Source organism: Oryza glaberrima, chromosome 1 (assembly GCF_000147395.1).
Source record: "Oryza glaberrima chromosome 1, OglaRS2, whole genome shotgun sequence".
In the NCBI taxonomy this organism is placed as follows: domain Eukaryota; kingdom Viridiplantae; phylum Streptophyta; class Magnoliopsida; order Poales; family Poaceae; genus Oryza; species Oryza glaberrima.
In genome coordinates this window covers 10651486-10679306 of record NC_068326.1, presented here as the reverse complement: position 1 = coordinate 10679306, position 27821 = coordinate 10651486, and the positions used below count along the sequence as shown (strand labels likewise).

At 40.5% G+C, this 27821-nt stretch overlaps 3 protein-coding genes across 3 annotated transcripts; 1 reads left to right on the top strand and 2 right to left on the bottom strand.

Moving 5' to 3' along the window:
* The first annotated feature begins 580 nt into the window (after positions 1–580).
* LOC127781351 (phospholipase D zeta 1-like) lies at positions 581–12449 on the top strand. The gene is made up of 20 exons (XM_052308301.1): positions 581–1044; positions 2040–2141; positions 2625–2743; positions 2910–3051; positions 3201–3368; positions 3462–3635; positions 4817–5056; positions 5144–5260; positions 6305–6444; positions 6522–6671; positions 6817–6973; positions 7040–7579; positions 9327–9437; positions 9597–9743; positions 9812–10009; positions 10144–10245; positions 10880–11011; positions 11535–11600; positions 11812–11873; positions 11966–12449. Exons 1-20 carry the CDS (start codon positions 778–780, stop codon positions 12213–12215), a joined length of 3384 nt encoding a protein of 1127 aa, XP_052164261.1. The 5' UTR covers positions 581–777; the 3' UTR covers positions 12216–12449.
* Positions 12450–15130: 2681 nt separating this feature from the next.
* On the bottom strand, positions 15131–19448 carry LOC127759853 (uncharacterized). Its single transcript, XM_052284073.1, has 7 exons — positions 19006–19448; positions 17989–18186; positions 17591–17863; positions 17078–17180; positions 16889–17007; positions 16459–16635; positions 15131–16230 (listed from the first exon to the last, which is right to left on the bottom strand). The coding sequence occupies exons 1-7, from the start codon at positions 19291–19293 to the stop codon at positions 15481–15483; spliced, it is 1908 nt and encodes a 635-aa protein (XP_052140033.1). The 5' UTR covers positions 19294–19448; the 3' UTR covers positions 15131–15480.
* Positions 19449–25057: 5609 nt separating this feature from the next.
* On the bottom strand, positions 25058–26844 carry LOC127767496 (heavy metal-associated isoprenylated plant protein 6-like). The gene is made up of 3 exons (XM_052292856.1): positions 26558–26844; positions 26351–26435; positions 25058–26130 (listed from the first exon to the last, which is right to left on the bottom strand). Exons 1-3 carry the CDS (start codon positions 26573–26575, stop codon positions 25505–25507), a joined length of 729 nt encoding a protein of 242 aa, XP_052148816.1. The 5' UTR covers positions 26576–26844; the 3' UTR covers positions 25058–25504.
* Between the last annotated feature and the right edge of the window lie 977 nt (positions 26845–27821).

The following is a 27821-nucleotide window of genomic DNA, read 5'->3' as shown; positions in this document are numbered from 1 at the left end:
TAAGACTTTCTAGTATTGTCCACATTCATATAGATGTTAATGAATCTAGACATACATGTGAGCCTAAATTCATTAACATTTATATGAATGTGGGCAATGCTAGAAAGTCTTATAACCTAAAACGGAGGTAGTACTATAAACTACTCTTTCAATGCAAACATCACTTTTCCATACTTAAATTTAATGCTACTTATCTCACATGATGTCTTGGATATTGTGTAGAAATCATGTCTCATGCAAAGACCTAGTTTCCTTCTCTTTTCTCATTTATCACTTGTCACATCATCTTTCATCATAGATTTTTAGGTGACAGTTTATTTAATGCTATTGACACTATCCTAGCCATTGAGTTGAGAATGGGCTCAAAGATGCCGTGGTTGACCCTTTTCTAGTTAGCCAAATTGAATGAAGTGTGCCCTTCACTAGAGGCGCTCTCCCATGCCACGTCATACGGCTGGCCCCCACGCCCCCGAAACCAGCGGGGCAGCCACGTCCACCTGTCCCTCCACGCCCCTCCCGTGCCGTCACCCCGTCACCGTCCCCAACCCATCCAATTCCATCTCAAAACGGAACCGGAAAATATTAGATCCCACCACCTCCCCCCTCCCTCTCCACCTGCCGGTCGTCACCTCACCTCCTCCCTCCTCCTCCTTCCCGTTGCATTCCGCATCCGATCAACGAGCACCCAACCGCCGCCCTCCCCCCGATTCCCCCCCACCTCGCCGGATTCTCTCTCTCTCCGGAAGTAAAAATCTCGTGGTCGTGGGTTGTGTCTCTATGAGCGGGGGGCGGTCGGCTGCGCGGGAGGGAGAGGAGGCGGAGGAGGAGGAGGTGGAGGAGTACGGAGGGGGATACGTGAGGATGCCGCAGGAGCCGGAGGGGGAGGCGGCGGCTGCGGGGGCGGGGTCGTTCCTCCGGCTTCCCGAGTCGGCGGGGGCGTTCGACGAGCTGCCGCGGGCGAGGATCGTCGGGGTGTCGCGGCCCGACGCCGGGGACATCACGCCCATGCTGCTCTCCTACACCGTCGAGGTCCAGTACAAGCAGGTCCGCTTCCTCCCCCCTCCTCCTGCTCGGGTTTTCGTTTTGGGGTGGGGTACGGGTTGCGCGATTCGGTGGTGAGGCGGGGTTGGATTCGGCAGCGTCCATGGTGCTTGGCATTGTAGTGTTGTTGCGTAAATTGATGTTTGATGGTTTGTTTCGTCGATGCCTGCGCGTATTTGATTTCCAATTGACTTCTGAATGTGTTTTTCCCTTTTTTTTAATGAAAAGAAAAAATACTACCTGATTTTGTGCGGTTTAAGATAGAGTGAGCCTCCACCGCTGCTAGAAAACGAAAAGAAAAAAAGAAGAAGAAGAAGAAGAAGGGGTCCCTTTCTGTTGTCTGTGTAGCAACTATGTCAATGAGTAGCTTGGTGGAGCTTGCACGAAAGAGTGGTTGGTACTTTGTTTCACTGATTCGGTGGGGTATGAAACTCAGGCGGCCTGATCATTAAATTTTCAGTGCAAATGCAGGCGAATTCTTTCTTTTTTTTTTTTTGGGGGGGGGGGGGGGATCAGATACAGTGCTGTGCGTGTGACTGTGAAATTTCCATGTTATTTTCACGTGAATTTAGAGTTGACTACCTGTGCCTATCTGTAATTCATTTTTTTTGGGTCCAAGGAAGTGTACTGTTTGAACTTCTTGTAATGTTAGGTTCCAATTTGGTGGATGCACATGTATGCTTTGTTACATGGAAACATAAAACCCAAGTCAAGGAATAACATGAGCTGTGCACTATCACAGCTTATGTCTAGTTGATATGTTCTGTAAAAAAAAACTAACACCATTAGTCTGTTCCCTATGGATTCGTATCCTGAACCTCTTTTCCATAAGGAAAATGGTTTTCCTTTTCTGTAAAAAAAATCATATGAAAGTGGTTTATTATCCAGGACATGCTATTTTCATTTCACCTTTTTGCATTGTTGAGATTGTACAGTTCTGTGAAATGCGAATTATGAACATTTTATCCTTCGGTAATGTTAACTAGTTCTTCTATCAGTTTAGGTGGCTTCTATATAAGAAGGCATCACAGGTTCTATATCTACATTTTGCGTTGAAAAGGCGTGCATTTCTTGAGGAATTCCATGAGAAACAGGAACAGGTCGGTTACATAATCATCACAGTTCGTTAGCTGTATTTGCATCTGTTTATCTTTTCAATTGAAATGCTGAATGCTGTGATTGGACACCAGAAAAATCTGTTACTGGAAGTTTTGCAGCGCCACTTTTGTTGACAGTCATTTTGACATTTTATTGTATGTTGTAAACGTATTAGGAAAAACATAATTTTCTCTGGTTTACTATTTTGCATTTCATTCGCCATGAACTATCATGCCCCACTTGTTTGTGGAAACATATAATATTTGTTGCAAGCATCTCTAGTATGCCATTCCTATTGTTATTATTATAGCCATGAAGAATGCACTTAAATGAGAGAATCCTCAGACCTTTGTTCCACTGCTCTTTCTACTCTAATTACTCGGCTGCTAATTCATAGTAGGAGAGATATCACTGCTCAGAACAAAACCTCCTTTTCAGTCGTGAAACTGAACCAACCTCTTTTTTCTTTTCAAACAAAATTAAAGGTCAAGGAATGGCTTCAAAATTTGGGAATTGGGGAGCATATGCCAGTTGTGCATGATGATGATGAAGCGGATGACGTGCATGTTCCTTCACAACATGATGAACACTCTGTCAAAAATAGGTAATGCTGTTCTATTAATAATTTTGACCTTAATGGACTAAAACGAAGACGAAAACGTCAGCAATGAAATCTTTCTCTAACCAGTATATTGATGCAATTGGAGTAGTTGACTTGCCATAAGTTTACCTGTGCATATTAAGAAATGAATACAAAACTTTTGTTGCAGAAATGTTCCCTCTAGTGCTGTCTTGCCTGTCATTCGTCCAGCCCTTGGTCGTCAGCAATCTGTTTCTGATCGTGCAAAGGTTGCCATGCAAGAATATCTGAACCATTTCTTGGGAAACATGGAAATTGTCAACTCAAGAGAGGTTCCAAAAAGCCTATATTTTCTCTATACTCTCGTCATATTTGTTTTGGTTATAATGTCTATACATCACCAAAAACATCGAATTTGTCAATTAGGATATATTTCTGTGGTGCTACCCTCTTTTGGACTGTAACATGAAATAAAATGCAGGTTTGTAAATTTTTGGAAGTCTCTCTGTTATCATTTCTACCAGAATATGGGCCTAAGCTAAAGGAAGATTATGTTACAGTTGGACACTTACCAAAAATTGACGAAGGTAGCAGTAACATATGTTGTTTGTGTGGATGTTTTAGTTTCTGCAACAGTAGCTGGCAGAAGGTATCAAATGATGCGCATTGATGTTATTTTATATCTATTTTTATCCTTATTAGTCCTTGTTTGTGACCCGTGACATTGAACACTTCTTCATAGGTTTGGGCTGTACTGAAGCCAGGATTTTTAGCTTTGCTCCAAGATCCATTTGATCCAAAGCTTTTGGATATAGTTATCTTTGATGTATCACCTCACATGGATAGAAATGGAGAAGGCCAAAGCACTCTAGCAAGAGAGATTAAGGAACATAATCCATTGCACTTTGCATTTGAGGTATGCCCTGGTCTACAGCGTGTTCCTCCCTCAAATGAAAAAAGAAAAACTTATAACCTTGTCACCGTCTTCCCACAACATTAAGACTTTGTTGACCCATGGACCTCTTTAACCTGATTTGTTACCCAGATAAGTTTTAAGTCCAGTCAAAACAAAATGTGTTTGTTTGTATCTAATTGTAAAATCTAGTTTCATTTAACTTCTAAATATGGTAAAGCAAGCATGTTTCTGAGTTGATGTAATTGTAAAATCTAGTTTCATATGACTTCTAAATATGGTAAAGCAAGCATGTTTCTGAGTTGGCGACAGTCTCAACTGGCATCGCTCCTCTAAGTTTAGTTGAAAAAAATCATTGTTAAAATATGATCTAGAAAAACAATATGCTAGTATGCCTCTAGGCTCTAATACGTGTGCCTGAACTGGTGACATGAGTGAATAAAACGAGTAAAATTTTCTAAAGAAGGCATTGCCCATTTTGATAGCATTTTGCTTGCCTGGCACTTCACAAGATACTCTAGTCTTCATCTCCTTTTAACAAAATGGATAATGCTCATACCAAATCATTGTTAACTGGTCTGTGTTTGTTGGATACATCCAATGACCAAAAGGTTTTGACCATATTTTCCTTTTTGTCAGATGAAACCAGACCAATACATGAACATAATTGTAGTAAGATCAGGAGGCTATAATTGTCCAATGTACTCCATCCATACCATGAACTTTCGTTAAGCAAGATAGAGTGGGTATACACCTAAGGCTCTGACTCATGGTGAATCTTCTTTAGTGCTTCATGGGAGTCGCTGAGCTTCTTCCTAGGAGTTGGATCTTTATGAAAGTATTTTTGATTTTAGTTTCTTCCTGAGAAACTAGTAACCATAACAGGTTTATTTATCACCCATCTTCTGCACGTTCCTTATATTAGTACTTGTTCTACATATGCTCCCTAGTTGATCTACAGCTATATATCCTGGTACAAATCAGCTGTCCATAGTTCTGTCATAGAAAAACGTAGGAACTAATGTATAGTACTCCGCTGATGTTAATAAAACTCAAGCTCTTTTGTGATACTGGCCTTGGCCTTGATTTTCCTATTGTAAACCAACATGGTAGCATGCAATAAATGTGGGCATGCGGCATCTGTTTTTTCACTTTAAGTTTCTAAGTGCTAATACTTGTTGAAGGTGTCTTCTGGGGGGCGGACAATAAAATTGAGAACAAGAAGTTCTGCTAAAGTGAAAGATTGGGTATCTGCAATAAATACTGCTCGACGACCCCCAGAGGGTTGGTCTCACCCACACCGTTTTGGTTCATTCGCACCACCTAGGGGTTTGACTGAAGATGGTAGCGTCGTACAATGGTTTCTTGATGGGCAAGCTGCGTTTAATGCTATTGCTTCTTCAATTGAGGAAGCCAAATCGGAGGTTGATTTTCATTAGCTCAACTACTATTTCCGAAAAAGGTTAAAATTTTGACCATGCAGTGGAAGATAATTAAACTGTTAAATGCAGATATTCATTACTGATTGGTGGCTGTGCCCAGAACTGTACCTTCGACGCCCTTTCCACCATCATGAATCCTCTAGACTTGATATTCTTCTAGAATCAAGGGCAAAGCAAGGTGTACAGGTATGTGATTGTTTTATGGTGTTATCAATCAGTTCAAGCGCTAAAATCATGTTCAGTTGTGCACTCGTATATATTATTTTGCCGCTTTGCAGTATTTATTTGTTTGTAACAGATTTGGTAGCATCAAATGTTTAACTGGTAGCTGTCTACATGAGATGATAATAGACAAGTGTATGAAGTTTAACTTTGCAGATATTGGCTGTATGCATTTTAAAGTAAGTAATGTTCTGTATTTGTGAAGATACAAGCTGCATGTCGTGCTAATAGAGGAAGAATGTAATTCTCCAAAAATACTCATTATGTGTTCTGAAGCTCTTTACAAGTGATAAACATGCATTGTGTATCTTGCAAGGGTTATCTCCATTACTCACGTAGTTGCACTTTTATCCAAGAAAGATGCAAAAGTTGCCTCCATTTCTCACGTAGGTGCACTTTATCCATGGCGCATGCAAAGATTGCCCGATTACCTTGCGTAGCACTCCATCACTTTTATCCAAGACAAATGTCGTTTGCATATGCTAACATCACTTTGCTATACTATTTGCTTTATTTTGACTGCTAGAGAGTTAGAAAATAAAATGCAATACTATCCAATAATGGCATTTAACTGATAGTTTCCTTTGTTCAAGTAAAATATGACCAAATAGTATTGTTATACTTTTGTTTCCTTTTTTACCCTTTCCAGATGATATCCTGTGTAAATTGTCAGAGGTGTATTGTGGGGTGCAACATTAGTTATGCCACAGTGCTCACTGGGGACTTATGTGTTGGTAGGATTGGGGAAGCAAGGTAGATTGTAAGATTTTGAGGGTGTAGTCATACCAAAATAAGTATATCTTATGAATAGTAGGATCACTAGGATTGCTGAATATATGCTTTGTTGTACATAATTCTTTAAGAAAGTGTGTATAAATTTCATTTCTTTGTGGGACACTAAGCAGCATTTGTTTTTTTTAAGCAAATCTGCGTTTGCTTATTATGAGTTAATTCGTACTTCTTCTCAACTGCAAGTTTCAGATAACTATGACTTGTACTATTTTGCAGATCTATATTCTTTTGTACAAGGAAGTTTCTCTTGCATTGAAAATTAACAGCATGTACAGCAAACAGAGGCTTTTAAACATTCATGAGAATGTTAAAGTTCTGCGATACCCTGATCATTTCTCAACTGGCATATACTTATGGTACGGTGAGAACTTTATACTCATTTACACTATTTCTGCAGTTAATTAGATCCTTATGGTTGGCTATTGCCTTGAAGGTCACATCATGAGAAAATCGTTATTGTTGATAATCAAGTATGCTATATTGGAGGCCTTGATTTATGCTTTGGTCGTTATGATACTCCTGAGCATAAAGTTGTGGATGTTCCTCCTTCAATATGGCCAGGAAAAGATTACTACAATCCTAGGTAATGTTTTGTGCTCTCATCATATTTTTATCTCAAGATTTATAGGATAGTGTTTCCTAATTTACCGAACACGATTAATGTTTCCTAATGATTCTAAAACCTTTTTTTTTTGCCTATCTAATTGCATTTTACTATCTTGTTTAAGGGAATCTGAGCCAAATTCTTGGGAGGACACCATGAAAGATGAGCTTGATCGTACTAAATATCCTCGCATGCCCTGGCATGATGTTCAGTGTGCTCTTTATGGTCCTGCATGCCGAGACATAGCAAGGCATTTTGTTCAGCGCTGGAACTATGCAAAGGTATGTTTACTGGTTAATATTACTCATCCCTATCACCGTTGAAATTGACAACTCAATCTTATGCAGAGGAACAAAGCACCAAATGAGCAAGCAATTCCCTTATTGATGCCTCAACATCACATGGTAATTCCCCATTACATGGGTAAAATCAAAGAATCAAATGATAAAGTAAGTAAACAGACTCATGTTGAGGATATTAAAGGCCAGAAGTTAAGCTCCTTGAAAGCACCAGCATCATGCCAGGACATTCCATTGCTTTTGCCTCATGAGCCTGATCACCAGGCATCAAATAATGGAGAGTTAGGTCTGAATGGTTTAGATAACAATCATGGTCACTCAGATCACCCAAATAAAACCCATTGGAAACAGCCCATTCCCAACCGGAAGGCCAAGCAAGATACTTCTCTTCAGGATTTACAGATGAAAGGTTTTGTGGACAATCTTGGTACCCCAGATGTTTCATCAGTAATTGGACATTATGACACCTCAAAACAAAATGTGCATCACATGGATAACGAATGGTGGGAGACACAGGAGCGAGGAGACCAGGTCGATTATGTGCTTGATATTGGAGAAGTTGGTCCCCGAGCAACTTGTTGCTGTCAGGTTAGTTTGCACCATCTACACTGGCAATTCAGCCCTTCTTGTTTCTTGTGGATTATTAGATTTTAAAGTTAGATTTTAAGAATAATTTATGTAGATTTTTTACCTGTATTGCTGACAATTACAAAAAGGAGCTGGACAATGAAAATGACAAAAACCACTCTAAAATTATTCCTAAAATCATATTCTTAAATTAAAAATCAGCTTCTTACAATCCTAAGGAGAAACAAACAGGGACATTAGTAATAATTTCTTGATGTCTATATTGTTTACTGGATTGGATAGTGTAACTTCACAAATTCAGTTACCCAAGACTTGTGTTTTGCCACATGCAACTCAGAATTATTATTCTTTATATCAGAAGCAGTAGGGATTCCCCCTGTGTATAATTTTATAAAATGTTAAAACTATTAACTATAAATCAAGAGGATTATACAGATCTACGCCATGATTGCAAAAAATGAAGATCTTGCCCTCTAAGGGCCTGTTCACTTTGATGCCATTTTCAACCTTACCAAATTTTGGTAAAGTTGCCAAAAAAGTTTGGTAAGTTGCCATATAAGAAATCCTGCCAAAATTTGGTAAGTTGCCAAATTTTTGGCAATGCCAAATTTTGGTATGGTTTTTTTTGGCATCAAAGTGAACAGGCCCTAAGCCTAAATAAATGTAGGCCTAGCTCCTCCTTGAAAGCATGTTAACACCCACGCTAGCATTGGTTCAACTCAGATTATTCACCATTAGACGAATGATCTGGAGAAATAATGGGTTGGCAAACTGAAACTTAACTTCTTGCTCTTAAAATAATATATATTTTTTATGAAAAGAGAACTGAGCTGTCAATCCTTAAAATAAATACAATTCTTTAGTGCCGGACACCCTTCTCTTTCTATGAATGTATTTTCCTGTCAAAAAGCAGCAGCCATTTAGTGGGCATAGTGCATACTGCAAAGTAGGAAGTGCAATGCGAGGGCGCATGGAGGGCGCATGGTACAGATATGCGAGTGAGGGAATTGGGGATCTGTGGTGAGGATACAGGCCCGCAGTTAATGCTGGAGGTGGGAGGAGGGATGTGAATTTAAGCGCATTAGGTCTAATGCAAGGGTATTACCGTAGTACTCCCTCCGTATTTTAATGTATGACGCCGTTGACTTTTTAACCAACGTTTGACCATTCGTCTTATTCAAATTTTTTATGCAAATATAAAAATACTTATGTCATACTTAAAGAACATCTGATGATAAATCAAGTCACATTAAAATAAATGATAATTACATAAATTTTTTGAATAAGACGAAAGGTCAAACGTTTGTCAAAAAGTCAACGGTGTCATACATTAAAATACGGAGGGAGTATTATGCATAAGCCAGAGGTAGTGTTGGTATTGTAGTCTCTCTTGCGCTGTCTATATTTGCCTCGTGGGTTCTTGCTATCATTTCTTCCAACTAAAGAGGAGGGATGGGTGTACAAGCAACCATAACCACCACGAACTGAAATATTATAAGGAGTGAAGATATGTCTTGCTCTAGCTTAAATATGTCATACCGATAGATAAAACTGAATTTGTAAAGCATGGAATTTGTATATCTTTATTTTTACAGGTGGAGCTTTGGATTGGAGTATTTGAGACATGATTTTATTGTCCTTTTAGGAATGTTGCTTGTATAGTAACACTAAAAAACAAATAGAAATTATTTTCAACTGTATTATACATGTGTGGCTAATCAAACACATATTTTAAATTTTAACTCAGGTTGTTCGAAGTGTTGGTCCGTGGTCAGCAGGAACAACTCAAATTGAAGGGAGCATCCACAATGCCTATTTTTCTCTCATCGAAAAAGCAGAACATTTTGTGTACATTGAGGTGCTGAACCTTTTTTAATCTCTTGATTTTCAAATGTAATCCACAAACTCCAAGAAAATTTGTATATTTGGAAGTATTGAAATTTCATACCTAGATGATACAATACAGATTCATTTCACTTGGTCTAAACTCTAAGCTTCATTTTACTGGTCTATGCAGAATCAGTTTTTCATATCAGGTCTTTCAGGAGATGACACAATAAAAAACCGTGTATTAGAAGCATTATACAGGCGTATACTTAGAGCAGAAAAGGAGAAAAGGTGCTTCCGGGTTATAATTGTCATACCGCTTTTACCTGGATTTCAGGTATGTTCTGTTGTTATTGATGGTTTTGATGCTTCGTGTTGGCCGGTTAATTACATGTTTAATTACAGGGAGGCATTGATGACGGTGGAGCAGCATCTGTTAGAGCAATTATGCACTGGCAATACAGGACCATTTGTAGAGGGCCTAATTCAATACTTAAGAATCTTTATGATGTGGTTGGTTCCAAAGCCCATGATTATATCTCCTTTTATGGGCTCAGGGCACACGGCAGACTAAGTGATGGTGGTCCTTTGGTCACCAATCAGGTAGAGAGGCCTGAATTAATTTTCCACTCTATTTGTTTAATATTGTCCTGTTACCTTCCTAGGTCATGGATTAAGGTTAGTATAATGTTAGTTTCTTTCTTTTCCTTCTTTTGCTAACAGTCTGAATTTTGCAGATATATGTGCACAGTAAGTTGATGATCATTGATGACCGGATGACACTGATTGGATCAGCTAACATAAATGACAGAAGTTTGCTTGGATCAAGGGATTCTGAGGTATGGCTTTCTCAGTTGCCTCTTTTGTCTAATTCTCTGCATGCTAAGGCCCCATAGGGAACACAGAGATATTCCATTCCTGTGTGCTCCAAACAGGCCCCAACATTATTAGGTTAAACAGAGGACTGCTCCTAAGGTTGCACGCCCTCCAGTCACAAATGCATGTCATCTTAACATTGACAGTCTTCCAAATACAGCTTTGACGGTGTTCCAAATACAGCTTTGACAGCGTTCCTATCATAATATATTTCTTTTTCTTGAAAAATCATAATGTATTTCTGAATATCAATTGAAGTTATACATTACGGAAGCAATTTTCAGGACAGATGCACACGTATGATTTTTATATATTAAGAGTATATGAAAATTGCTTGCAGACATACAGATAAATTAATTGTTGTGTTCTCGAATTAATATTTTAAAGGAGGGCCTAGCCTAGGGAATATTTTTTTTCTTTCTTTGCCAGCTGCATCCGGTCAAGACTAAATGGCATGCTTACATCTTGTTAGTGGCATCCGGAGGTCATTTGTGTGTCTGCTGTTGACTCTATTATCGGTCTGTTTTTATTCTCTTTTAGATTGGTATGATTATTGAAGATAACCAGTATTATCGATCTGTTTTTATTCTCTTTTAGATTGGTATGATTATTGAAGATAAAGAGGTTGTCAGTTCAATTATGGATGGAAGACATTGGGAAGCAGGGAAGTTCTCTCTTAGCCTACGACTTTCTCTATGGGCAGAACACCTTGGCCTTCATCCAGGAGAGGTTTGTACAATGTTTCACTTGCTTGAATCACAAACCAACTCTTTTAAGTTTAAAGCCACCATACATATATAGACTTTTAGCTGATTATGTCAAGATTAAGATAACTGACTATGACACCACTTACATCCTTTTACCTGGTATAATTGTACTGGAAAACATCTACCTTGTCATCTTTTCCTAGATGTCAGGGTTCCATGCCCTGTTAATGTGTAAAGTGTAGCCTGTGTGCACCTGTTTTCTTTGTGAATAAGAAAACTGGAAAATTTTTGCATTCTATTTTTCCTTATTTGAAACTTGAAAGTTTAGGCCTCAGGGTGGGTGTCACAAACCTTTCATGTTGTGATTGCTTCAGTGAACCACAGTAGAAGAACGTCCTGTGTAAACTCCACTTGATGAATGGTTCCATATAAAGAATATTGACAGAAGCATTTATATTGTTTTCACAATACATTACGGTATTGATGCTGCATGTACAACATAGATTTTTGTGAGTTTTCTTTCTGCTGACACTTCTCCTTAACAGGTTAGTCAAATTATGGATCCTGTGGACGATTTGACTTATAACAACATCTGGATGGGCACTGCTAAGGTGAGTGAAATTGAGATTTATCATGAAATGCTAGTCTGCTCAACCTGGAAACTTTTGAATATGACTGTTCTGGGTTCTGGCATTGCACTGTTTTCTACTCAACTTTTGCCATCTTTCAGCAGCTGATAATTTTCCACTGCATTTTCTGTTTATACCGCTGTGAACACATTTACCTCATTCTCTAACTGAACAAATTGATATTGTATGGCAGGCAAACACCAAGATATACCAAAATGTCTTCTCGTGTGTTCCCAATGATCACATCCATTCTAGGTATGGAACAAATAACCTGTTTTCCAGGTTGCTTGCATTTCAGCTGCAGTATCATGTCCTCTGGTATTTAAAACTATTTTGACCTCTTGCAGGTCCCAATTTAGGCAAGGATTTGCTCACCGGAAGGAGAAAATCGGCCACACAACCATTGACCTGGGTGTTGCTGTAGAGATAACAGAAACTCACAAGGATGGGGATCTGGCAGGCACCGATCCTATGGAAAAATTACAGGCCGTTAGGGGCCATCTCGTTTCCTTCCCTTTGGAGTTCATGTGCCAAGAGGACTTGAGACCATTCTTCAGCGAAAGCGAATATTATACGTCCCCGCAAGTTTTCCATTAGCTTCTCCCAAATTTTTTTAACTACATTTTAGTAGCATTAGCTTCTTGTTTGGTATAGTTTTCCCATAGGATCTTTTTTTAGGCTGTACATGTTACATACAGGGTTTTTACAATTGTATAGATGTATATATGTCTTGTGGAAATAGTTAAAACTTAAGAGAAGAAAAGCAAAGAGAGAATCGGGCAGTGTTAGTTCGCCCATCACAAAGGGAATAACAAATAATTTCTTAGGCAAGGAATGTTGCCGTTCACTTTATTCTTTCGCACTGCACTTGCAAAAGAAAGGCAGTTATGTTGAAACTGGTGTCTTCACCTTGTAGCCGCATCAGGCACCACCATTATCAATAATGATGTATTCTTTCGTGATTATTTTGAATAAGGTTCATTTACAATCTTCTATTATTGTGGGAATTATACTGAATATGAAGCCATTTTCCCCCAAATGTTATTTCTTCCTCGCTTTACCTCTTTGCAGGAGGAAATGACTCAAACTAAATCGGTATAAAGCTAACAATGGGCCAAGCTAAGTCTATTGGGCTCAAACTTAGTTAGTAAAATTATGGAATAAGTTCACCGGAGGTCCCTCAACTTAACAGTGAGATTTTTTGAGGTCCCTCAACCACAAAACCAGAAATGTTCGTCCCTAAACTCATTTAAACCGTTCACCGGAGGTCCCTTGGCAGTATTTTTGCCCGGTTTTACTGACGTGGCATCCTAGTCAGCAAAAAAAATAAAAAAACTCCGTGGGGCCCACATGTCAGTTTCACACATCTTTTTTTCTCCTCTTCACTTTTCTTCTTCTCCTCTTCACTTTTCTCCTCACCGGTGGAGCGGCGGTGGGCAAGCGCGGCAGTGGAGTGGCGGCCAGCTGCGGGCGGAGTGGGCGACGGGCGAGCGCGCTCCTGCTCCTGCTCTAGCTACTACCGCGCAGGCGCAGCGGCGGTGGCGCCGATGCAGCCGAGCTCGACCGAGCGACGGCGGCGCCGATGCGTCGGGGCGCGGCTAGCGGCGGCTCGGTGCGAGCGTGGCTGTGCGGTGGCGCCGGCCCTGGCGCATGATGCGGCCTCGGCGGTACAACCGGCGTCATCGTCATCCCTTCCTCCTGCGGCCTCCGGATCTAGTTCAAGCTCTACGCCTTGTGCACCTCGGCAACAAGACAAGTCGACAGAACAATCTTTTAGCGATTATCTTTGCTGTTTAAGGATTAATTAACTGTGATTGATTCTTGATTGCTTACATGTGATCAAGGACAAGCTGATGGACGCCATCGAGGGGCATGTGCTGGGAGAAGCCGAGCTCATGGCCGTCTTCGAAGACGCGAACTCTCTGCATTTTGACATCCCCAGCGCATGGCGATACCTCCCGTGACGACGACCAACGACGAGCCCCTGCATCGGCGATACCTCCTGGCCACATCGGCGCCACCGCCGCCGCGCCTGCGCGGTAGCAGCCAGAGCAGGAGCAGGAGCAGGAGCGCGCTCGCCGGCGACCTCCTCCTCCGGCCACCTCCCGCTGCCGACGACGCCCTCCCCTTCTTTTGCGTCGCTGGCCAGCGCCGCCGGCAACCGAACCTCTCGTGACCCGTGGGCCGTGGCTTCGTGCTCGTTCGCCGTCCGCTCCACCCACAGCCCGCCCACCGATGCTCTGCCCGCCGTCGCGCTCGCCCGCCGCCCGCTCCGCCCGCAGCTGGCCGCCGCTCCACTGCCGCGCTCGTCCACCGCGCGCTCCGTCGGTGAAGAGAAAAGTGAAGAGGAGAAGAAAAGTGAAGAGAGAGAAAAAAAGATGCATAAAGCTGACAAGTGGGCCCCATGGAATTTTTTTATTTTTTTTTCTGACTAGGATGCCACGTCAGCAAAACCGGGCAAAAATACTGCCAAGGGACCTCCGGTGAACGGTTTGAATGAGTTTAGGGGTGAACATATCTTGTTCTGTGGTTGAGAGACCTCAAAAAAAAAATCTCGCTGTTAAGTTGAGGGACCTCCAGTGAACTCATTCCTAAAATTATTAGTGGACCAAGCCCAACCCACTGGGCAAATTTCTTACTCTGAAGCCCACGAGCACGGGACGAGATGACGGCTGGTTGGATTTTAGTACCACCTCGTGAGATGAGGAGGGGAGCGGGGCGGCCGGAGGCTATAAAAGGCGCGGGGGGGGCCTCTGTTTGGATTCAACCCGTCCCTGCGGGGGGTGATCAGGCGACTCGTTGATGATCGTTTAGAGACTGACGTGTCGCGCCGACACCCACAAACCGAACACGCTTTGCCATGGTGCGAGCGATGTCCCGTCCCTACTTTGGGCGGGCTCGCGCGCCAATTTTTGGAAGGCCCTGTGCCCCTCGGGCAACCGGGGCCTACACGACAGAGCCAACCTGCAACGTTAAAACGATATAAGTATGATGGTGAAAGGTTTTTTCTCATATTAAACGGGCCAGTTTCTGAACCGAGGATTTTGACACTTTTGACCTTTAAAAATTTACTAAAATGTCCCTAGTTAGGTTAAACATGAAAGGGGATACAAATTCGTGAAAAAAGTTACCATAGGTATGAAGTATATTTTCACCCTTTTCTTTAAGGAACGATAGCTCGTGAGAGAAGAAAAAAGGGGAAGGTTAATGAGGTTAGGTATATACATTATATATATATATTATTTTCTTCATGAATTTTTTTTAAAAAATATGCTCGGTTTTTACAAAGGTTTTTATAAGGATATTTCCCTTAAACATGTATTCTAGAAGTTTCTAACTGCATATGTTAAGTCTTAAAAGGAAAAATAGGAAATACCATCGGTAAAATGGGAATCACCATCTTGAGTAGCGTGTAGTAATAATGTGGTCAGTATTTGCTAAATTGAGACATCGTTTTTTTAAAAAACTGAGACTCCAAGTATAGTACACTAGAGGGCTGTTCTAAACTGTGTTTTGGCTTTGGCTAGTTCCTTATTTTTCGATAGCACATTATATTAATCATGTTTTACGTGCGGCTAATCAGCCCTATGTTCTGACATTACAAAACGCAAGTGGGTCTAAACAGAGAAACACCATGTATGAGGAATATTTTCCGTTAATAAACATCCATTAATTCTATTTTTCATTTACATTTTACATATCATATCATCCACAACTCTCTTAACTAATTCAGGACAGCATCTCTTCTATATTGTAATTCAGGACAGCATCTCTTTTCTATATTGCATATCAGGAGCATATCAGGTGGTTAAAGCTAAACAGAAAGAACTACTATACACTTCGATGTTACAAGTCATCCATATTATTCTACTGACGAGTCTGTACAGAAATTTTCATCATTGTTCGCAAACTTCTCAATCAATATTTCCATTGTTTTCTTATACATCGGCATGTAATGGTCATTGATCATGGTGTTGGATAGACGGATTTTACTGTAAAGATCCCTTGGGGTCTCGTATATTCCCACACTGCACTCATCAGCAGCAACCGGATCATCAGGGCAAGAATCTGCAGGAGGCATGGCAACCATGTGCATGATTCTACCAGGAGGGTAGAACTGCTGCCTCTCCAAACTATCAGATGAAAAGGATTGCCTATCCTCAACATTTTTTAGAACAGCACTTTCCTCCTCCATTATTTCCTTGGCAGCAGCTGCTTCTTCCTGCCTGGTCTGAGCCTCCACTTCAGCCTGCCGATCCAGGTCCTTCTCGTACTCAAACCACATCTCACCTTCAGTTATTTCTTCTTCTGCATGCTCCCTAGAGGATTCATGCTCACTCAGAAGGGCCTCTTCTTCTGTTTCCTCATGAACTGAAACACTATCTGCAGTGTACTGCAGCTCCTCCATGGTCTTGGTGCCACGTTGTTCTACAACATAGGACTCTGAATTAGTGGTAGATGTGACGTGGGTTTCCACTGTTATTTCCTCTTTAGCGCTTGCAGCAACTACACCAACACCTCGACGGCGTGCACCCATGCATGACCATGAAGAAAATGCCGATCTACTTCTAGCAACAGCCTGCGCAACATTCTGTGCCTGTTTCATCACAACCTGCAACAAAATATTCATCAACAACATTGAAACAACTATTTGGATTTGGCAGATAGAAATCTCTAAATGTTTATTAGACAGACCAGGCATATTTCATGCACCGACTGTTTCAGTGTTATCCTTGAGCACTTTTAGTTTATTTCAAACCGCCCTATCTCATTTTGTGGTACACAATATTAATTCATGTAAATATTACATTTTTGACAGATTTTGGTTCAGATATTTTACCTGAGTTTTGCTTGAAACAGGTCGTAGCAGTGCACCAGCACCTGCAACCCTATCTCTGGCACCAGAAAATGATTGCAGGCGAGTTCCTAAAGCAGTAGCAGACCGGTAAACAACATTTAGGAAGCGTGTCTGCTGTATCTGATCCCTCAAATCATTTAACCATGAAGATGCCGTTACCTAGATGAGGGGATAAGACGGGAGGATTAGAGACAGTGAACTTCACTGCTACTAAATTTTGAGAAAGGATATCATGGCATCATATTCTATCCATGTTTACAGACTCAGTTCATTTAAATGGACAACAAAAATAATCATGTTACATAAATATAACAAACGGATCATTTTCTCCCTCAAAACAATAGAACTATATTTGGAAACACATTAGCACAGTTATCATCTATGGGAAGAATAGCACATCAAATGGAGCTACCTCTGAACGGAGATCATCTATAGATGAAGTTGATACTGTAGGAACCAGATCAGCACCGTTTACAATAGTCCTCACAAAATGCTTGCCTGATTCTGCTAACTCCCATGTCATGCATGAAGCTGACCAAAAAAATTAACTGTTACTAATTGCTCAGGTCAATCTAATGCATATCAAACTATGTTTTTATACCTGGAGCAAAGGCAACACAAGTTGTTGAAGACAGCTCCTGGTGTTCTCTCAGGATGTAGGTCAGTAATGCAGCAGTACCACCACCCAATGAATGGCCAACAACCTAACAGAATAAAATCAACTATTATTAAAACAACTAGTTCAGAACTTATTATCACCATTTTGTGACACAACATGACAATTTCAAGTTTCTAGTCAACCATATTTCATAACATATCCTAGTAAGTATAAGAACAATTTCAATTTCATAATTTTTTATTGACCTACAAATATATGTCTGATAAAGAGAGAAAAAATGAAAATTGACATGGATCACCAGGTTCAAATTGATGCTGTGGTAAATTGATACAATGATATGTACATATTTTGTTTCGAGAGCATTTTGTCACCAGCACAGATTAAATAGGTTTGTTAAAAACAAATGAAAAATCATCATCAGCTAATTTCACAGGGCAAACATAGGTATCGTCAACTAGTTCTGAAACCATAAACAAACGAAAAAGAAGTGTGTACCCTGATTTGGTAGTCTGGGCATTGACTGACTGCTTGACAGAGACATGGTGTTATACTTCTTGCAATCCAGCGGGCTGCTGCAACCATCCCACAGTGTGCATATCCCAGCACTAACTTGCTGACACCACCTTCATCTAAAAGTGAGTGGTGAAATGGTACTACAGCACCAGTAGCTGCAGTCAATGTGTCTTTCATACTATGTGTCCCACGAATCAACACAAGGAAGGATTTGGTGCATTCATCACGCAGGATTGTATGGGCAGGCTTTAAAATCTGTAAGTATATGTTGTGAATCAGGAATTGAGAAAAATACCAAGTGATCCTTTTTAGTCTAAATTATAACTGATTGTACTTCAATACATGAAGAGAAAATAACTGCTACTTTGTACTTAACTCACCCCCGCTTTAGGTTCCTCAATAAGAACATCCTCTGGGGAAAATCCAGCTAATTCCAGGAAGACCGGAAATGGTTTCTTAGAAAAAAGAAAGCAAAGATCGATTAATCGTCTCAGAACAATAAGCTCTTCCATTATTTCAGGCCCTTTCAGTTCAATGCAATTGTTTCCAGCATATACACTAGCGACATGTAAATTTCCCTGAAAAGTAACCCAAACAAGAAAATGTGCCATCAGTTCCACAGACACCAAATGCTTTTATGATCTACGTGATGATAACAAACTTGCACACAATAATCAATGTTTGCACATGAAAAGGAATAGTCCATAAGCTCCAATTTCCTTTGCTGAGTTACGTGACTAACAATTCAATTCTTCGTCCCCTCAGAACGAAAGGTTCATCTCACAGCAAGTCAGCAACCATCTCTTCAGTGAAATCATCCAGATGAATTACTAATCCTATTCTTATGAAAATACATGCTATTCTAATACTCTACTCAACATTGCACATTCATCTATTTGGTGATAAGCATTAAGCAGCTTGAGATACGGGTAGTGCACAGTTGCAACGCTCCCTGCCGTGGGCTTGCCAAAGAGAGGATTCACCCAAAACACCAAACCATTCCCAACCATCAACATAACAGCTACTACATAGAACTATGCTCAAGCCAGTACAAAACACACCAGCTCCGGGCACACAAATTCCCAAACTCCTATGTGTATAGAGAACAATCAGAGCTGAATTCGCCGGTTTTACACGCGAATTTTCTACTACTTGCCATCTAAGCGAACAAGTTCCTACAGCTCGACCCCAAGCATGCCTCCTATCAGCAACGCGAGCACCTCGACTTCGGAGGTGCAGCTCCAACACAAGACAAGAGCTGCCATTTCAGATCCAAAACACAAAAACTTGCAGGTGCAGCCAACCAGCCAGCCAGCTACAATCCGCCGCGTTCCTCTCAGATTCGAGCAGAGCAAGCAGACCAGAAGGCCGATTAACGAATCCGAGGACGCACTCACCTGGCGGCGCATGAGGTACTTGATCCCGAACGCGAGGTCCCCGATGGGCCATTTCCCGAGCGTCTCCGAGTAGGTGAACCGCAGCGTCTCCGCCAGCGTGCCCACCGCCTCGATCCACGTCGCCGGCGGCTGCGCGGGCCGCCTCGCCGCGCGCACCCTCCGCCGCTTCCCCCCTCCACCCCCACCCCCACCCCCACCACCCCCATCCTCCTGGGCCAGCCGCCGGCTCAGCACGAAATACAGCACCATCGCCGCCCCCACCGCCGTCGCCATCGTCGCCGTCCCCATGGCGGGCGGGCACCGCCGGATCGATCCCCCGCCCACCCAACGCGGCGGCGGCGGCGAGGGGTGGGAGCGATTTGTTTCTCGGAGAATTTTACCAGGGGGTGAAGTGCATAAATTCCTCTTCAGTTTGGTTTGCTTCGCCGCGTCTCGCTGCTGATAAACAACGACGGCGAGATGGAGGAGATGGGCTGTCACTGTACGGCTACCAAATTAAGGGTCACTAATGAGTAATGAGGCGGTTAATGTTGATTAATTGTACTGATGAATGATGATTACGGTGGATTTGGATTTGGAGTTGGAGAGGAGAGAATAACAGCTCCCCAAAGCAAGAACTATACTGACGTCTACGCTATAGAAAGGATAAACAGGATATGCTAAATTTGTCGGCGAATATTTCCCGGTGGTGGTGTTGCCTACGGGACAATCCATTAGAGTATCCAACGGTTTCGTTACTTTCCGTTTGAGTTTTTTCTTTCATTTTTCCATTTGTTTTCGGTGTTAATTAAGAGTTATACACTGCTTCCGTCTTAAAATATAAATATAAAGTGCGCATGATAATTTTTTATTGGATTGAATGCAGGATTGAGAAAAATAGAGCAAGAAAATTCATAGAATTTTTTACCGTAATGCGTGTGCAAAATAGATTATTACAAAACATAAGAAAAACACAGGATTTATCGTATGAATAGACTACATGAATTGGATGAAAGATAGTCTTAAAGAAAATTTTTCTAAGAAGTTAGAGCTATTGTTGATTTTTCTCTAAAATCTCTATATGATTATTTATTCTATAATAATTCCGATGATTCAATCCTTTATTTGAAATGCTTTCTTATGAATAATTGAAATACTCCAAATTTTATATGTGTTTTCCCTATGAATTAAAGGGCCCTTAACATGAGGCCTAATCTCATAGGAAAATTTCTAGTTTTCATCTCTCCTAAAATTCTTTCACTTTTATACCATCTATCGTAAACGGTCCTTCTTTTATATTTTTCTTTTCTTGCATTTCTCAGTCCTCTAGCTATATGTGCATTTCCATAAAAATATTTATTTTCCCTATTATTTGTTTTCTTAATCTTGTCTTCCAACATATAGAGTCCTCAATTTTTCACAAGAATTATAAAATACTATATGTCAAGAAAGGATTAGACCCTAGAAACCAATCTACATCATGATATATTACTGTGTCCCAAGTATAGTTATTATCCACGAATTTGCTTATTAATCATACAGATAATTGAGAGTTGGGAGTCTCTCGGACAAACCTAGCTAGTAATGTTTATTAATTAGAAGGAAAGCTGGGTTCAACCAACGACATCAAACGAATCCCAACTTTAGAATATACTTCCTTCGTTTCATTTCTTTCATAATGTAAGTCTTTCTAGCATTACCTATATTTATATAGATGTTAATAAATTTAGATATTTTTAGAAAGTTTTACATTATGAAACGGAGAGAGTATCTACCGGAAATGCTACTGGGCGAGCGATCAGAGCGATCAATTCCTCCCCCCTCCTCCCCCTCCCTCCCTCCACCTGGTTTCCTTTTTTTGGCACCGCATTAATTTCCTATTTTAGTAAATTTATGCACCTAAAGTTTATACACCTCAAGTTTACACATCTAAAGTTTAGAGACCAAAAGTTTATTTATCTGATTCAAATTTGAATTTAAATTCAAATATTTTTTATATATAGTATTTCTATACATCTAAAGTTTATACACCTAAAGTTTATAGACTTAAAATTTATATATCCGATTCAAATTTAAATTTGAATTATATCTGATTCAATTTGAATTTGAATTTGAATTTGAATTCAAATATTTTCCATATATAGTATTTCTATACATCTAAAGTTTATAGACCTAAAGTTTATATACCTGATTCAAATTTGAATTTGAATTATATCCGATTTAAATTTGAATTTGAATTCAAATAATTCAAATATTTTCTATATATAGTATTTCTATACATATAAAGTTTATACACCTAAAGTTATAGATCCAAAGTTTATAAGTCAAAAATTTACATACCCGATTCAAATTTGAATTTGAATTCAAATTTTTTATACATAAATTTTTGTAACTTTTTTTTAAATTTTTTTTTGGTATACTGTAATAGGAAAAGAAGGGGAGGAGGAAGGGGAGAGGGGGGGGGCCGGGACCGATCGCTGGGCAATCGCCCTGGCGATCGATCGCCCATTAGGCCCGCCCAATATCTACCATCAGAAGCTAGCCTTAGGTGCACTCTAATACATGAGAGAAGGTTACAAATTTAGATTTGTACTAATTTCATACCGAAAGAGTGCAAGTTAAAGCTACAAAAAAAACATCAACTAACATTCTGTTCTGCGAGAGGTGGTGTGCACACAAGATAAGCAGCGGAAATTGAATGAACCCGTATTAACCTTTCAAATGGTTAGTTCTGAACTTAATTTGTCTATTAAATATTGGCTGTGTTCGCTAGGGGAGGATGGGAACCTGCACAGTGCGCACGGAAAATAGATTAGTTCATTAGCGTGTGATTAATTAAGTATTAGCTATTTTTTTTAAAAAAATAGATCAATATGATTTTTTTTAAACAACTTTTGTATAGAAACTTTTTGCAAAAAACACACAGTTTAGCAGTTTGAAAAGCGTGCGCGTGGAAAACAAGAGAGGAGTGTTGGTAACTTGCTCTTGCAAACACAACCATGTGAACAACGGGTTAGGTTACTTCTGGTAAAAATCTACTCATGTTTAACTTCTAGTCTATCTCGATATAGGTGCTCGTATTTATTGTCAATTTAACTTTTATTGTTGAGCGAGATATACACATTGACACCGAGACACTTGAGATGATTCCATCATTTTAAAATATGACGGCTCAGTCTCGGTTCTCATAGGGCAATTAAGTGTATATTCATATTCCATAGGGTAATTGTTTCTACGTGTTTTATGAGCGCATATGTCCGTATTATGTTTCGAAAGAAATGAAAAGATAATACTCATGCCATTTTCTTTTAAAATATGTTTGAAACTTTTTATTTTATATCAAATGAATATATATATTTTTACAAATTTATAGAAATACTCCTTCCTCTGGGATTTTTTTTTGAAAAAAAAAGCCATCATATCCTTTCGGAAGACGGGTTATATGATATAATAGGATGAGAGTCATTTCACATATAGATCCTTTCCACTCTCTTGGTTGATGGGATAGAATAAACCATGGTGGCCGGGTGCGGGGCGGCGGCGTCGCCCTCCCCTCCGCCAGATCCGGCCGAAGGGGAGGCGGCAGGATGGTTGGCCGGCCGGCGGCGGGATGGGAGGCCGGGCGGTGGTCGGGTGGCACACGACAATGTAGATTTTGATTTGTTTGAGTTTTTCTTTATTTTTTTATGATTTGTGGATGTTGTTGATTTGTGAATGTTTTGGTGAATAATTTTGTGATGATGTGCTGTGAATGAATTGGTGATGTGTGAACGAATTTGTGATGATATGTGTGAATGAATTTGTGATATCTATGCTGTGAATCAATATGAAATGAGGAAAAAAGAAAAAAACTGAAGGAGTAAAAAAAATAAAAAAACTGAAGGAGGAAAAAAAACAAAAAAACCCATAGTCCCGGTTGGTAACATCAACCGGGACTAAAGATGGTTGTGTCAATCACGTGGCTCAACCATATGTAGTAAAGATATATCTTTACTCCGAGTATTTCAACCGGGATTAAAGATAACGATCTTTAGTCCCAGATTCTTAGTCTTGGTTTACAATCTGGGACTAAATAAGCTAATAAGAGGGTTGCAATCCGGGGTTGAAGAGGGTTTCCCAGCAGCGGTAGTTGGGAAAGAGGACTAACCTCCAAAAATTGCACATCACCCCTTCCCGCCTTATTCATCGATGGAGATATCATGAATTCGGATCATGTGCAGTCACAATAGTGGCTGCAATTAGACAATATAAGTTCTCATCGACAGATGCAAATTGGACGGTATACCCTAGCGAGTCGCATTGTTCACTGAATTATAGCGAAAGCACCGTAGTTTGGGATACTGTTTGTGTTGTTACTGTAGCACTAGATATGATCCGTTAATTAAAGAAATGGACGACTGAAATTGCATGCAGTCCTTAAATTACAATCACAGCTATAATAACACCTTATATAAATCCGAAATATCACAAAACGACCACCTAGAGAATGGTAAGGATCTATATGAAAAATGCCCTGTGTGTCCATATAAACCACCCTTTGATATGGCGATTTATTTATTTTGTAAATTAGTGAAAAATAAATATAAAAAGAACCAAGAAGTTTCTTCTTGTTTTACTCCGTAAATGGGCTAATTGCCTGATCCAGTCGACCAACCGGCCGGTGCGATGTTGTCCTGAGATCCAGTCTCGTGGAATATGTTCATTTTAGATCCTTTAATTTGTCGTGGAGTTTAGAATTCATCTCTCAAACCGAAATATCAGATTTGTTAAATCTCCCAACTCACACTACTATGTCAACTTTAACCTCTTATTGCTCCCTTCGTCCCTAAATATTTAACACCGTTAAGTCTAACTTCCGGGCGGTGGACTTCCGGCGGCCCAACTGCCACTGCAACCCGACGGCGCCGGTGACATGCTGTACCCGGCGTGCGTGACGGAGGGTGATGAGGGAGAGGCAGATATATTGCCAAAGGATCAACATTGGATACATGGTACGAGTTGGGGGATGGACTATATCTAATATTTCGGTTTAGAGATGAACTTCAAACTCGAAGATAAATCGAGAGACCTAAAATGAACTTATTCACTTTCTTGCCCTGTTCGGTGGTGAATTGGGCCGCTTGAACTTGAAGCAATGTATAAATGGGCTTTGCTTTCCTGGAGATCTTTTTTTCTTCTCGGATATGATGATTTTCATAGGAAGTATTTTCTTTCAAATAGTTAAAATTTGGATTTTTATTGACAATTAATAAAACTATAAGTATATTTATTGAATAAAAAATAATTTGATAGATTAATATCCCAAAAATGCTGTTAAACATATTTTTCCCAGGGTTATTAACAATCTATTTTATAAGCAATCGATGGTTAAAGTTTAAACCAGAAGACTTCTTAAAACAAAACTACTCCTTGTAAAAATCAACATATTTAGGAGTAGTATTTTATAACTTCCTAAAGCTAAGCAAATAAAACATCACGCAAGTGGAATTAAATCACCGCGAGTCTATAATTAATTGGCAATATTTGTTTTTTCTGGGGTCACAATCACTTTTCTTATCCACCTCCTCCAGGTCTGACATTAGTCTTGGGAGCAGTCGAGCAGATATACCTTCTCTGGATGACTGAAAGGAATGGAAGATTAACTTAACAGTTTAATTGGTCTAGCCCTGAGCATGAGTTTGTCTTGATTTAAAAAGTCTGAAAGCCATTGACTTCTCTTTAAGCTTATCATTACACAGAAATGTCTCTTTCTCGTCGACCTGTTAAACACCTTCCATCCTGTCGGTCGAGTTTGGTCTCCTGAATTTGCTCTGAAAACTTCCCTTCACATAGAAACTATACTCATGTCAGATCAAATTCTCCTCTGCATCAGTACACACCTAGCTTCCCTGTTCTTCGTACTGTTCCTAGTACTACTTGAAACACCATTCCATGAAGAACTGGAATTTATCCCATTGGTCTGTCAATCTGAACTGAAAATTCAGCAAACTGCACTGGATATATAAATGTTTTGCCTCCTTTTATGGACACCAGTTTCTTCCTTGAAAGAAGCAAAAAAAAAAAAAAATCCTCACGTTCTAGATTTCAGAAGATAATATCTCTAGATTTATGCGATGCAAATCAGATGTACATATATTTCAAGAGAATACAAAAATGTCTCTATTCCCAACATGCTAGACAGGACAAAGTTTTTAGATTTGGCCTGGAAATACTGTGACGTCTCTGCCACTTTTTTTTCAAGTACACATCATATACACAGGACCACAGCTTTGTTGGATTCTCTTGAGGTGTAGTGGACGGCGGTAAAAAAAAAATAGTGGTGATTGCCAAGGAAAATCATCTCCCACTACTACAAGTTAAGCATCTTATTGCTCCCCTTTTTTCCTTATCTTACTTACACCCCTCTTAATTAATACTATTTTACATAAATCTCATGTTACAGTAATCTTAATTAACACTAATCATCAATACTATATAATACCCCACCTTAATTACTTCTTGACAGGCAAAAGCATGTTGATTAGGATATGGTGCATGCATTAGGGTTCTCATCGCTGAACATGGAGGTGATCTGGCTTCCATCTCCCTTCCCTCTGCCACCAGCAGCTGCAGGGTAGTAGTAATCATGGCTGCTGTAGAATCTGCCCTCATGGTGAGCCGGAGAGCCGACGTAGCCGTACTCCGAGAGGTACGGGCTCGCCCTGTGGCTGTAGCTGTGCGCGGCGTAGTACGGCGCGCCGCCGCCGTAGTTGACCATGCCGCCGGCGGGATGGTGGCTCGCCGGCCAGTGGTCCCGGCCGAACAGGTGGTGGCCGTGGCCGTGGTGGTGGTCGTGGGTGTACGGGTAGTCGTGCACCATGTGTATGACGGTGGCGTCGGTGGCCGGGGGAGCCGCCGCCTGGTCGGCTTCCGCCGGCGGCGGCGGCGCCGCTTCTGATGGTGCCGGCTCCGCGGCCGGTGCTTCCTCCGGCGGTGGCGCGGCCTCGCCTTCGGCCGGCGGCGGCGGCGGCGCCGCCGGGTCGGTGTGGGAGAAGATGGTGGGGACCCTCTTGGTCTTCCTGATCGCCTTGACGATCCTCTCCGGGTCGGCGATCCCGACCACCGTCACCTTCTGGCTCGCTGCATCTACGTACACCTCGCTCACACCTGCAGATAAGTGCATTTTCACTTTTTCAGAATGCTAAAATTTCAGAATTTTCAGATAGGTACTCCCCCGTCTTGGAAAAAATAATAAAATCCTAGCTATGAATCCGAACAAATATATGTTTAGATATAAAGTCAGGATTTAATATTTTTTGAAATGGAGGGTGTATGAGGCTGAGCTAGATGGATTTGTCTGAAGAAAAGAGGAGAATTAATTCTGTACCATCAATGGCACGCAGAGTCTTCCTGATCTTGTGCTCGCAGCCATTGCAGTCCATCCTCACATGAAGCTCTGTTATTCGCGGCGTCTGCAGGTACAGTTCGAGTCACAGGTACATTAGCACATCGATCAACTCTGAATTGAACAGTGTGTGAAACAAAAAAGAAGAGATTCTTGAGGTTAATTCTAGGAATTACTGCAGTCACGGACCTCTGATTCTGCAGCCATCACTGAAGTTGATCTGAATGTGTATGTTTTGTTGGAGATAGCTTCCTGAAGCTCGAGGATCCTAATGGAGAGAGCTCCTAATTAAGACCTTTGTTGCTAGGCAGCTTGGAGCCATGGACCATGCAAGTAGTTGCACTTATATAAGGGATTGGAGAGATGGAATATTTAGAGGGGAATTTGTGTGGGTCACCCAAAGAATCATTGGAAAGTGAAAAGAGGGGCCCTGTGTGTTACTCCATCCTGGCATGACCTCCTCTGCTTTTCCTTGTGTTGTAGTCGTACCCGCAAGTGGGTTCTTCTAGGCAAGGCAAGGTTTTCTCAGTTCTGGTGTCTCATTTGCCCCAAGGTTTCTCGGCCTTGTTCTTTAGTGGTTTTCAGAATTAAATAGGCCATTTCTCTTTTGTTATTAAGATACATAATTTTATCTCGGTTTCTATTAATATGTTTTTAACTGCTAAATGGTGTATTTTGTGTGAAACTTTTTATATAGAAATTATTCTAAAATATCAAATAAATCCATTTTCTCAAGTTTGAAATCATTAAATCTCAATTAACCATGTGTTAATGCATTTCTCGTTTTGCGTGCTCATACTTAATCTTTATTTGGAGCAAGTTCAAACAGGGCCATAGTTCATACTCTCACATAGATTCCAATAGTATATAGTAACAAAATCTAAAAAGCGAACTTAAAAACCAGAAGCTCTTTCATAATAAATCTCTAGCTCCGACAAATAGTTTCAGATTCTCACACAGATTTTAATAATATGTACTTATAAAATCTATAAAACAAATGAGAAATAGAAAAGTTAGAAAAGTCTATTTTTTCTCAGATTCTCATCAGCCGTTTCTCAGAATCTAATAAAATCTAGAACTGATGTCAGCCGGGGAACATTTCAGTTATATCGTTTTCTACATATGAACATCATCAACAGTACGTAGATGCAATTATTGCCATGGGATAACCAGGAATCCCTGTTTTCAATCGATTTCCATGGGACTTGATATATTACTGGATTATGTTTCGTTTTGGTATTTCCGAATGCATATGGTGCTATATATGTGGTCTTTGTCGGAATGTTAAGTTTAGGCCAAAACATTGTGCGAGTCAGTGAGAATCATCAATAACTCACAGTAGGGAGAGTGGGCATTGTAGCAGTTATTTGGGCTTTTTGGAAGAACAGAAATGCCGCATGTGTTAACATTTTTTTTCCCAAAAGATCCTATATAAAGCTGATGAGGAGGAAGA

Excerpts from the sequence above, each read along its gene's own strand:
- LOC127781351 (XM_052308301.1), top strand. The coding sequence starts at position 778 with ATGAGCGGGGGGCGGTCGGCTGCGCGGGAGGGAGAGGAGGCGGAGGAG. Across the intron at positions 3,636-4,816 it reads CATTGCACTTTGCATTTGAG|GTGTCTTCTGGGGGGCGGAC; the intron begins GTATGCCCTGGT and ends TACTTGTTGAAG. Across the intron at positions 5,261-6,304 it reads GGGCAAAGCAAGGTGTACAG|ATCTATATTCTTTTGTACAA; the intron begins GTATGTGATTGT and ends ACTATTTTGCAG.
- LOC127759853 (XM_052284073.1), bottom strand. The coding sequence starts at position 19,293 with ATGGGGACGGCGACGATGGCGACGGCGGTGGGGGCGGCGATGGTGCTG. Across the intron at positions 17,008-17,077 it reads TTGTGTTGCCTTTGCTCCAG|CTTCATGCATGACATGGGAG; the intron begins GTATAAAAACAT and ends TTTTTTGGTCAG. Across the intron at positions 16,636-16,888 it reads TAGATGATCTCCGTTCAGAG|GTAACGGCATCTTCATGGTT; the intron begins GTAGCTCCATTT and ends CCCCTCATCTAG.
- LOC127767496 (XM_052292856.1), bottom strand. Across the intron at positions 26,131-26,350 it reads GACTCTGCGTGCCATTGATG|GTGTGAGCGAGGTGTACGTA; the intron begins GTACAGAATTAA and ends ACTTATCTGCAG.